The 11,194-nt window shown below is 48.1% G+C and overlaps 1 protein-coding gene across 1 annotated transcript in view; it reads left to right on the top strand.

The window, feature by feature from the left end:
- The window catches only part of AMOTL1 (angiomotin like 1), a 164,776-nt gene that overhangs the window by 77,296 nt on the left and 76,286 nt on the right, over nt 1–11,194 (top strand). The window contains exon 6 of the mRNA XM_006766867.2: nt 4,343–5,267. Within this exon, the coding sequence (XP_006766930.2) occupies nt 4,343–5,267 (925 nt within the window). The remainder of the gene's footprint in view (nt 1–4,342; nt 5,268–11,194) is intronic.

Below are 11,194 nucleotides of genomic sequence, written 5' to 3'. Positions count from 1 at the left end.
TGCGCGCCTGCACATGGTATTTGGTGGAAGAGCCACACTCAAGGGGCCAAAGAGCTGCATGTGGCTCGCGAGCTGCTGTTTGCTGACCACGGGCCTAGGGCATGGAAGCCAGGGTCACAATCTTCCATGTGACACTAAAGATGTCATCTACTGTCACCTTTTCTCATATTGTAATACCAAAGAGAATAAGCGGTATGTAATCCTTGCCAATAGAAGACAGTAAACCTAATGGAAGGTGTCTATGTGCGTACTCATGTAAATGTGGAAGTGTACGTCTACTAGTATTTGCAGCCCCGGCTTCGTCCGGAGGGTCGTCCGGAAGGGCATCTAGCCTATTTAGCATATTATGCTTTTATTATAGATAAGCATATTACTCCACTTTTATTTATTTATTTTCTCATTTCACTGTGGCCTAAGAAAACCTAGCGTGGCGGTTGAGTAAATGGAGGGAGCAAAGGAGACAGAAGGCTCAGAAGTAAATCTGAAATTTCTATCAGGATGAGTCATATGAGGATGCCATTTATAGGTTTAGAAAAAGGCAACCTTGGGAAAGAGAGACGGCTTTGGGGGAAATGACGTGTTCTGTGTATATATAGAAACACAGCCATCGTTGCATGGCATTGTAGAACCGAAGGCTGCTTAGCGATGATCTACTGCATCTTCCCCAATTTACAGGTGAGGCTGTCGAGGTAGGAGAGCGTAAGTGATTTGCTCAGGGTCATGCCAGTGGTAAGTGGTACAGATTTTACAACCATGCTACACGTTATCTTCAATATGCTACGTACTAGTGCTGTTGTGAAATGGGGTAACTTTTATAGGGTTTCCCACACTTTGAATAATTTTAAAGACAATGTTTATTAAAATACATTTCATTTTTAGAATTGAGCTATAAGCTGTTAAAGTGTGTATACATTTTTTTGACACCCTGTGTGTGTGTGTGTATTTAATCTTCACCCAAGGGTATGCTTTCATTGATTTCTAGAGAGAAAGGAATGGAGAGGGAGAGAGAGAGAGTGAAATATCGATCGGTTGCCTTCTGTACACACCCTGACCAGGGATCGAACTCACAGCCTAGGTATGTGCCCTGATTAAGAATCAAGCCCACAACCTTTTGGTGAACGGGACGATGCTCCAATCAATTGAACCACCCAGCCAGGGCTAAATTTTATATTTCATGGAGCTTGTGTACGTATCCTTTTACTGGCTAAATGTTTGATCCCCCTCACTGGGTTGTGTGCTAGGGAGACCCAAATAAGAAGGCATGACCCTCACCTTTCAGGAGTTTAGAGCCTGTGTAGATAATAATTGCCATCTCCGGTGATCACTGATCTACTGAGATCTGTGCCAATGGAGTAGACATTGGAGGAGGGCTCGAGCCTGCTGGGCTGCAGCAGGAAAGAACTTGCTCAGAAGGCAGCTCTGGAGCGATCACGTGCAGCATGGCGAGGAATCCCCAGGAGGACATGGGGACATGCATCTTTCTAGGCAGAGGGACGAATGTGAGCAAAGGCTGAGGCCAGAGAGAGCCAGCATGTCTGGGATCTCTATGTTCTTAGGTGTAATTCGAGCTTAAACTCCAAGGGGTTGCCAGTGAGGGTGGGGTGGTGGTGGCCTGAAATGTTGTTGGAAGGTCAGGCAGCACCCGCTGCACCAAGCATGTCAAACTCAAAGGCTAACACGGGCCAAATAAACAAGGTTTAAGTTTACGTGGGCCGCAAAAAAACAAAAGCTCAGTTTTCATAGAAACGTAGGTTTATTTCGATAGAGACATGCTGAATACAAAGGGCTGAAATAAACGAGTAATTGTTAACATAAAATAATAGAACATGTTAATAAAAACTAAAATTTTATTGAACATGAACTTACCAGACGCTGAATAACTGCACAAATTAATAAGCGTAACGCAAATAAACTTATTTTTTTCTTGTTCTCCTAAAGCGAAATATTTCCTGTTGCGCACACCAAACAAGTCAGTCCAAGACTAGTGATGTGGCAATCTGCTGCTAAAATATTTGCTGCTAGTATTAGTGGAGAGAAATGGTGCGCCTGCACCATTTGGTAGTGTAAGGCAGGTAAGGGAAATGAGCACAACACGATTATTAGTAATTAGTCATTAGTGAACGTTCTAGTTCGTTATTAATAATCCTGTAAAATAAAAGCGTAATATGCTAAGTGTCTGACCGTTCATTTGACCATTCATTCTACTTTTCCACCAGTCACTGTGATGCGTACTGACCACCAGGAGGCAGACGCTCTGACCCGTAGGTTAGCTTGCTGCTGGGGTCCAGCCGATTAGGACTGGGTGAAAGGGCCGGACACGCCCTAGAGCCCTCCCATGGTCCCTCCCCAGCCGGCCAGCCCCTTTTGGGCTGATTGGGACTGGGCGAGATGGCCCCGATCGGCCCTGATTGCTGGCCAGGCCAAGGAAGCCCACCGTGCACTGGGCCTCTAGTTATGTATAACAGGATATTGTAAAAATTAAGTTATGAAATTTTTATTAAAACGTTTCTTATATTCCTGTGTAGATAATTATTGGCTGGATCACAAAAATACTTGTTGCGGGCTACATGTGGCCCGCGGCCTCGAGTTTGACATGCTTGCGCTACACCGTGTGATAGAATGTCAGTTTCATCTTGTAACTAGTTACTGAGGAATTTTGTGCAGAGCATTGATGTGATTAGGTTTTCCAGTTGAGCAATCTTCCAGGTAGCGTGGGAGACAGGTTGCTGCCTGAGGGGTGGGTTTGGAAATGGGAATGAGCCCAGTGTCGGAGAAATAGATGAGCAGGCTGTTGGAATGAATGGTCTGGGATGAGACGCCAAGGGCTTATAAGTGTGGAATGAACACAGATCTTGTTGTGCAGCGAATGAAATCCTGGCTCTTCCTACCTCTGTGACCTCTGATTTACCTTTCCTAAACCTCTTGCGTTATCTGTAAGGTTGGGGGAATTAATATCTGCCTCATATGGAACAAATGAGTATACGGAGAGAATTTAGTGCAGTGGCATATCACATGCACTTTAAAATGGTTCTTGTGGTTGTATTGTGGTTATTAATAATCAACCTAGAGATTGGCATGGGAATAAAAAGAGTTGGGAGGGATATTTTGGGGGTAGAATTGACAAGCAGTCACTGACCAGGTGTTGGGGGTAAGGGAGAGGAAGGAATTTTAGAAAACTCTCAGGTTTCTGGTTTGTAAAAAATTAGACAAGGCGAGGATGTGGGGGGTTGGTTGGTGGGTAGGTCTTTCGGGGTGGGGAGGACATGTAGTGTTTGAAGGACTCATGGACCATTGGCTGGCAGCTGTAGGTATGTGGGTCATGGGTCAGTCGTTGAAGATGAGCAGTGGATGTGATGGCCCCGAGATTCTGTTGAGTGAGGGTGGAAGAGCACTGAGGGCAGAGCTGTGGGAAACACCAGAATTGAGGGGCAGGTGGAGAAAAGGTAGGCTGGGAAGGAGTGGGCAGAGAGGCCGGAGCCACGACCTGGGTGCCTAGTTAGGAGAGCATTTCAGGAGGTGGGCAATCACCATGCCAGACGCTTCAGAAGGGTTGGTTGTGTCATATGAGAGCTGGAAAACTTTCACTGGGCTTGGTTAGTAGTTAGAGCAGGAGGGAGGGCTGTGCCTGGAGCATTTGGAAAGTGGAGACAGCAGCGTCCATTGCTTACTGAGGACAATTAAGGGAAAAGGGAAGGAGAGAGGCAGGGTGTTAGAGGTACATGCAGGTAAGGCCATGAAAAGGGGGTTTCTTATTGTTTGGTTTTGGTTTTTTGCTTGTTTTTTTTTTTTAATGGAAAAGATGTGGCATGTTTATATGAAGAAGAGAGGGGGCCACTGGGGAGATTAAAGGAAAGGGCAGGGATGAAGGATGAGCAAGGCCTAGGACAGTGATGGCGAATATTTTGAGCTCGGCGTGTCAGCATTTTGAAAAACCCTAACTTAACTCTGGTGCCATGTCACATGTAGACATTTTTTGATATTTGCAACCATAGTAAAACAAAGACTTATATTTTTGATATTTATTTTATATATTTAAATGCCATTTCACAAAGAAAAATCAACCAAAAAAATGAGTTCTCTTGTCACCTCTGACACGCGTGTCATAGATTCGCCATCACTGGCCTAGGAGGAAGCAGGAGGCCAGAGAAGGGAGAGTATTAGAGACACTCAGAATTGGAGAAAGCACTTCCATGAGAAACTGCAGGGTACATGGAGGCGGTGGTGGATTTAAAACCTTGTTACATGCTACTCCGGTTAGAATGTTAATTATTTACCGGATACTAACAGACCTATATTGTTGTGGAACAGCCTGATACCTTTTTTTCCTATGTTCACCTTGTAGTTGAGGATCCTCTTTGTAACTTCCACGCCCCGAACTTCCTGAGGATCTCAGAGGTGGAAATGAGAGGTTCCGAGGATGCGGCAGCTGGAACAGTATTGCAGCGGCTGATCCAGGAACAACTGCGCTATGGCACCCCGACCGAGAACATGAACTTGCTGGCCATTCAGCACCAGGCCACAGGGAGTGCAGGACCAGCCCACCCGACAAACAGCTTTTCTTCCTCGGAAAACCTCACCCAAGAAGACCCACAAATGGTCTACCAGTCGGCACGCCAGGAACCGCAGGGTCAAGAACACCAGGTGGACAACACGGTGATGGAGAAACAGGTCCGGTCCACGCAGCCTCAGCAGAACAACGAGGAGCTGCCCACCTACGAGGAGGCCAAAGCGCAGTCCCAGTTCTTCAGGGGGCAGCAGCCGCCGCCGCCGCCGCCGCAGGGGGCCGTGGGTCACGGTTACTACATGGCGGGGGGCACCAGCCAGAAGGCCCGGACTGAGGGGAGGCCCACGGTGAGCCGTGCCAACAGCGGGCAGGCGCATAAGGACGAGGCGCTGAAGGAACTTAAGCAGGGCCACGTCCGCTCGCTCAGTGAGAGAATCATGCAGCTGTCGCTGGAGAGGAATGGCGTTAAGCAGCACCTCCCTGGCTCAGGGAGTGGCAAGGGGTTCAAGGCGGCAGGGGGACCCGCCCCACCCCAGCCTGCAGGCAAAGTGCTGGACCCCCGGGGTCCGCCACCCGAGTACCCCTTCAAGCCCAAGCAAATGATGTCCCCGGTCGGCAAGACCCAGGAGCACGGACTTTTCTACAGCGACCAGCACCCTGGCATGGTCCACGAGATGGTCAAGCCTTACCCTGCTCCGCAGCCCGCGAGAACGGAAGTGGCCGTCCTGAGGTACCAGCCACCCCCGGAGTATGGGGTAACGAGGTGATTTTCGAGCCTAGTCCTTTCACTTGGCTTTTCAAAACACAGTAGTCACGTTTTTAGCATTTGTCATTTTCAAGGCATGTTAGGTTTTTGTCAGCAGGCTGTGTTGTCTTTTTTTCTCTTGTGCATATTATTGAATAAGCCAATTCGGGGCCAAAATATGTCGAGTGGAACCGATCCGAGGGCAGTTGGGGATTTATGAGTGTAGAGGAGGAGCCTGAGTTGTTGGCCGTCCGTGGGCGCTCTGCCTGGTGGCCAGGCAAAGCGGGAATTTTCCTGGCTGGCTCTGTGGAAAGCATCCGAACTCCTGGAACATATTACTATGGGTTTTATCGGGTGTTTCTTCATTGTAGGTTTTAAAGGAAAATGTAGTCTAAATGCTTGGGACGGTGGAGTTAAAGGGACCGTAGAAATCCTATAGTCCCATCCCCGTAGTCAACAGATGACAAGCTAAAGCCTGGAGAGATTAATAAATTTCCACAGTGCACACTCCGAGGCAGCTGGAGCTTGGCTCAAGTGTCCTGGTTGCCAAAGTCCTTCCCCTCCATGACCCTTAGCTGCTCTTCTGACTGGTTGATGGGGTCAGCAACACTTACCGGGAGTGTATCCTGTGCAGCCCTGGTTCGGAGATAAGTATATGGTCCTTGCTCTCGAGGACCTGCAGCACTGTCTCCAGGGAGATGGCATCTGAGCACATCATTGCAGTGCAGGCTGCTGTTTTAGGACAGGGGTGTGAGAGAGGGCCGGGATGACCCACGACCGGAGGGAGTGGGGAGAGCACCGCCGGGACGGGACATCTGAGTTGGGTCTTCAGGGATAAATCAGAGCTGGGGGTTAGCGGTGAAGGAGCAGGATGTACTATGCAGGGGGGTGAGCGTTGCTGCAGGCAATTTAGGAGGTTTTGTCTGAATTGAGCTGCCCTCCTGCAGAGCTCTGGTGGGATAGGGTGTGGTAAGAGGTGGAAGAAGATGTGTTTGAACGTGGAAGTTGAGACTGGTGGGTGAAGGTCTTTAAGTGTCATCATACTCAGAAGTTTCGAATGTATCCATAAACAATTGTGGTTTTGGCCCTAGCCGGTTTGGCTCACTGGATAGAGCGTCTGCCTGAGGACTAAAGGGTCCCAGATTTGATTCCCGCCAAGGGCACCTGCCTGAGTTGCGGGCTCGATTCCACCCCCCACCAGTAGGGGGCGTACAGGAGGCAGCCAATCAATGATTCTCTGTCATCATTGATGTTTCTCTCTATCGCTCTCCCTTCCTTTCTGAAATCAATGAAAAAAATATATTTTAAAAAATTGTGTTTTTGTTTTCAACGCTCAACCACTGAGCCACATCAGCTGGGCCATAAACAATTGTTTTTAAGAAGAGACTATGTTGGTGTTTAATAAAAAAGCTGACTTCAGTGGCAATAAGGGCCACTTGGAGGGGAGGGAGAATGGAGGCTGTGAGGACCTCCGGGGACAGTTTCAATAGCCCAGAGAGGAAATGGTGAGGGTGGCGCAGGTTTGAGACCATGGTCTAGGGCAGTGGTCGGCAAACTGCGGCTCAAGAGCCTCATGTGCTCGCGAGCCGCAGTTTGCCGACCACTGGCTAGGGGAGCATGATGTGCTAAGAGAGGAGGGGAAATAGAATCGACAGGATTTAGTGATTGCCTACGTGTGGACGTTGAGGAATAGGGCAGTTGAAAATAAGGCGGTTGGGGGGAAATGGGCGTTTGCCAGCATTTAGATGTTGCTGACTTTGCCTGCAGAGAGAGAGCATGGGGCATGAGGAGAGAAGACAAGTGGTCACAACCTGTTTATTGGACAGTCTTCATTCTCACAAAGGGCTTATTTATCTGTTTCTAAATCGAATGTGCTGAGGCTTCTCCTTGCGACCGCAGCGGTGGTGTGCAGGGCATACCTTGGTCTACATCTTCTGAAAAGGGAGTGACTGGCCTTGGCGGAGAGAGAGCTGGCCTGCTGTCCACTCCCCGCCCAGCTGCTGACACCTTCCCCCAGGAGGTTGGGAAAGCCAGCTCTGAAGCGGTGTGCCAACATTCTAGACTCCTGACAGGCCCAGAACTCCTTCCTCGCGTGGGCACAGTCTGACCCCGCTGGGGAGTCCAGGATGGGGCTCGGGGCTCCTGTCCTTACCATTTCTCAGTTCCTTAGCCAAAGGAGAAAGTTAAACTCAAAAACTATCGGTTTGAAGAGGAAAATAAAGTAGCCTTCATATCTCTGCTGTTTGCACCACATTGGTTTACCATAGCTGCTTAAAATAATCCATGGGGTTTTATCCCATAGAATGGTAACAGGGTTTAGTTTGTGATAGTTCACATTTTTTCCCTGAATTTTTAACTCAACCTCCAGAGCTCGACAGAAGGTGAAAATATCCCCAGGTGAAGTCTCCTTCCTCCCCTTTGGAGTCACTGTTTGTTATGTATGCGGTTGGCAATGCATAAAGTGGGCTGTTTTGCTTTTCTTTTCTTGGCAGTAGGTGTGACATAAGGTGGGAGGCATAGTAAGAGGGAGGAGGAAAGCACTTCTCGGAGATCTACCCCTTATTTGTGGAAAGTGTCATTTGTCTTAAATGTGTGACGTCAGAAAGAAAAAGAAATGCAGGAGGGATTTGAGCCAGTTGCCAGACTTGGCAGCTAGATTGACATGACATCAAAATGTCCCGGGAGACGCAACAGACAGGCCATTGAGGCTGGGCCCCAGCACCACAAGGCCCCTTTGTGAGCCTGGCCATGGCCAGCCAGCGTGGCTCCGGCAGCACAGCCTTGGCTGACGGGGTAAACAAAGTTGCCTCCACACCATTTCTGCTTCAGTTGCATTCGCTGTGGCCTGAGCTCCAGGGGCTGGATCTGAAACTCAACACTGAGTGATGTACAAGTCATCTTTGACCCAAAAGATGAGCAGGACGCTCAGGTTTCACGGACACATTCCCTTGTGCTTAAAGGGTTTTCTGCTTGTCATTAATGGTGATGGTTTAGAAAGCCTCAGGCTATTGGGTCAATACACCATAGACTCCTGGAAGAGGAGAGGTCTCCGAGTGAGATCGCTGAGTCCTTTTCCTTGCCTGGAGCTGCAGAAATGGGCTCAGTGTGCTGCGAATACTTATTCTCTCACTTGCTCTGATCTGCTAAAGATGGAGATGTGCGGTGGATTGTTGTAAAGGGCGTTAGGCTCCCTTGGTGGGAAGCGCCATGAAGGGGCCACTAGGGAAGGCCTAGTGCACAGCTCGACTATTGTGTGGGTGAGCTCGTGGGGCTGGTGACTGGGACTGAGGTGAGCTCACCTTGCTGAGGTAGCTGGTGGGGACTCCGGGACCATGAGCCGACATGGACAGGGCTCTCGTTTGTTGCTGTGCCCTCTTCCCTTTCCTGCATCTTGAAAGTGGAAATGGGTAGGAATGAAGACAGGGTGAGAATGGGACAGGTGGTTTACGGAGAATTGTGTCTTTAAAAAAAAGGGAAGCATTTGGATATTGATTCTGACTCACTTTGTGAAAATAGAGCACTTCCAGAGTGATGAGTTGGCTCATGCTGGCTGTGCCGTTAACGGAAGTGAATGCATGAATGAACATCGGTGGATGATTTGATTTTTATCAGAGCAGTTTGGAGTAATTAGTCAAATGCATGTTTATTTTCCCCCCAAAAATCTGCCCATATTTCCAAAGTGGAAACTGAAGATACTGAAAATCACTTAAAATGCCCTAACCGGTTTGGCTCAATGGATAGAGCGTCGGCCTGCGGACTCAAGGGTCCCAGGTTCAATTCCAGTCAAGGGCATGTACCTTGGTTGCGGGCACATTCCCGTAGGGAGTGTGCAGGAGGCAGCTGATTGATGTTTCTAACTCTCTATCTCTCTCCCTTCCTCTCTGTAAAAAAATCAATAAAATATATTTATAAAAATAAAAATCACTTAAAATATTCTACTTTTGTAATACGCCCACTGTTAAACTTTTTCCTATACAAATTAATTTTTTCACATGTTATAGACTATTCTGAGTTTAGTATCTTAGCTTTTGTTAGAAGATTTACGTTTTCACTGTGTGACCTACCTGGTGAATTTCTAATCAGGTTTACATATTGTACCTGCTGTCCAGCCTGCACTCTGCCTACCTCTTGGACCAGAATACTGATTAAGTATTCCAGACTTGCCAGGCCAGCGTGGCTCGTCGGGCATCAACCTATGAACCAGGAGGTCACAGCTCGAGTCCCAATCAGGGCACATGTCCAGGTTGTGGGCCCAATCCCCAGTGGGGGGCATGCAGAAGGCAGCCAATCAGTGATTCTCTCTCATCATTGATGTTTCTGTCTCTCCTTTCCTCTCTCTGAAATCAATAAAAACATTTAATGAAAAAGAAGAGGAAAGGTCACTTCTGTTGGTAAAACGAGCATATTCTCCTCTTTGAACCTCCCCATTGCCTTTTTTGACCTTTCTCTGGGCTAAATCTTGCCCATTTGGCACAGCGGGCTTGACTTACTAGCTGCCTGGAAGCAGAGAGAAGAGTGGAGGTTGTTTATTGTTAATATTTCATTCATGTAGGAATATGTGGATTTGCTTTCTAGCATGCAGATGGATATTTTATAAAACCATGAATACCCTTCTGTCCTAAGCTGATAAAGCATCTTCTTATGAGATTTCAGAGGCAGAGGGCTGTGATTTCCTTCCACAGAGTGCGCTCGCCCAGTTCTCTTCATCGCCACCAGTCATCACCTCCACCATCCTTCCATCTGTGCAGGGGCTTGCAGTTTCCTGCATCAATTGGGGGGGGGGGGCGTGGGGGGGACTATGGTGCAACCAATCCCCTGAATCTCTTGTATTTTTCTTTAAAAAATGCACTGTGCATTTGTACCCAGAAAAGCTCCTGGTTTGATTTTATTTAAGACTAGTGGCCCGGTGCACAGACTCGTGCACATTGAAAGGATGTCACTTTCTTTCAGCTTCAGAGGTACGTTGTGCCAATAGTTGGTTCTTCAGACATATTCTGGCGATGACGCCGCTTTCTTTCAGCTTCAGAATGTAAACAATACAGCCAAATTCACTATCAACAATGACAGATTGAAATACACACATGCGATTCGTGCCAGCAAGAACTTTATATGTATTGTGCATGCATGAGTCAATGTTTATTTTTAAACTAGAGTCCCAGTGCACAAAATTTGGGTGTGTGTGGCGGGGGGGGGGGCAGGGGCCCTCAGCCCGGCCTGCACCCTCTCACAGTCTGGGAACTCTCAGGGATGTCCGACTGCTGTGGAGGTGGAAGAGGCCCCTGCCGCTGCACTCGCCCAGCCATGAGCCCAGCTTCTGGCTAAGCAGCACTCGCCCTATGGGAGTGCACTGACCACCAGGGGGTCAGTGCACGTCATAGAAACTGGTCATTCTGCCGTCAGGCCGAAACCAGCTCTCCGACATCCCTCAAGGGGTCCAGGATTGCGAGAGGGTGCAGGCCAGACCAAGGGACCCCATGGGTGCATGATTGGGGCTGGGGAGGGATGCAGAAGGTTGGCCAGCCACGGAGGGGCTGTGGAAGGGCTCCAGGGTGTGTCCGGCCCGTCTCCCTCAGTCCTGATCGGCCGGACCCTGGCAGCAAGCTAACGTACCGGTCGGAGCATCTGCCTCCTGGTGGTTAGTGCATGTCATAGCGAGCGGTTGAGTGTCCTTAGCATATCATTAGCATATTATGCTTTGATTGGTTGAATGGTTGACTGGATGACCGGGCACTTAGCATATTAGGCTTTTATTATATAGGGATAAATGTATACAGCTTATTTTATTTACAAACTGATACATACATTCCTCTTATTTATTAAATCACTGGCTTTGTGTTATATAGAAATATTTGTAAATAGATTTCAGAAAAGAATTAAAATATTGATTCTAAAAATCACAGCCTAATAAATGTTTGTTTAAAAAGTCCATTAGAATTTCAGTGTAT

This window comes from Myotis davidii, unplaced genomic scaffold (assembly GCF_000327345.1).
Source record: "Myotis davidii unplaced genomic scaffold, ASM32734v1 scaffold641, whole genome shotgun sequence".
NCBI classification, from domain to species: domain Eukaryota; kingdom Metazoa; phylum Chordata; class Mammalia; order Chiroptera; family Vespertilionidae; genus Myotis; species Myotis davidii.
Note: the sequence above shows the minus strand (reverse complement) of the source record. Positions and strands in the feature narration are given on the sequence as shown.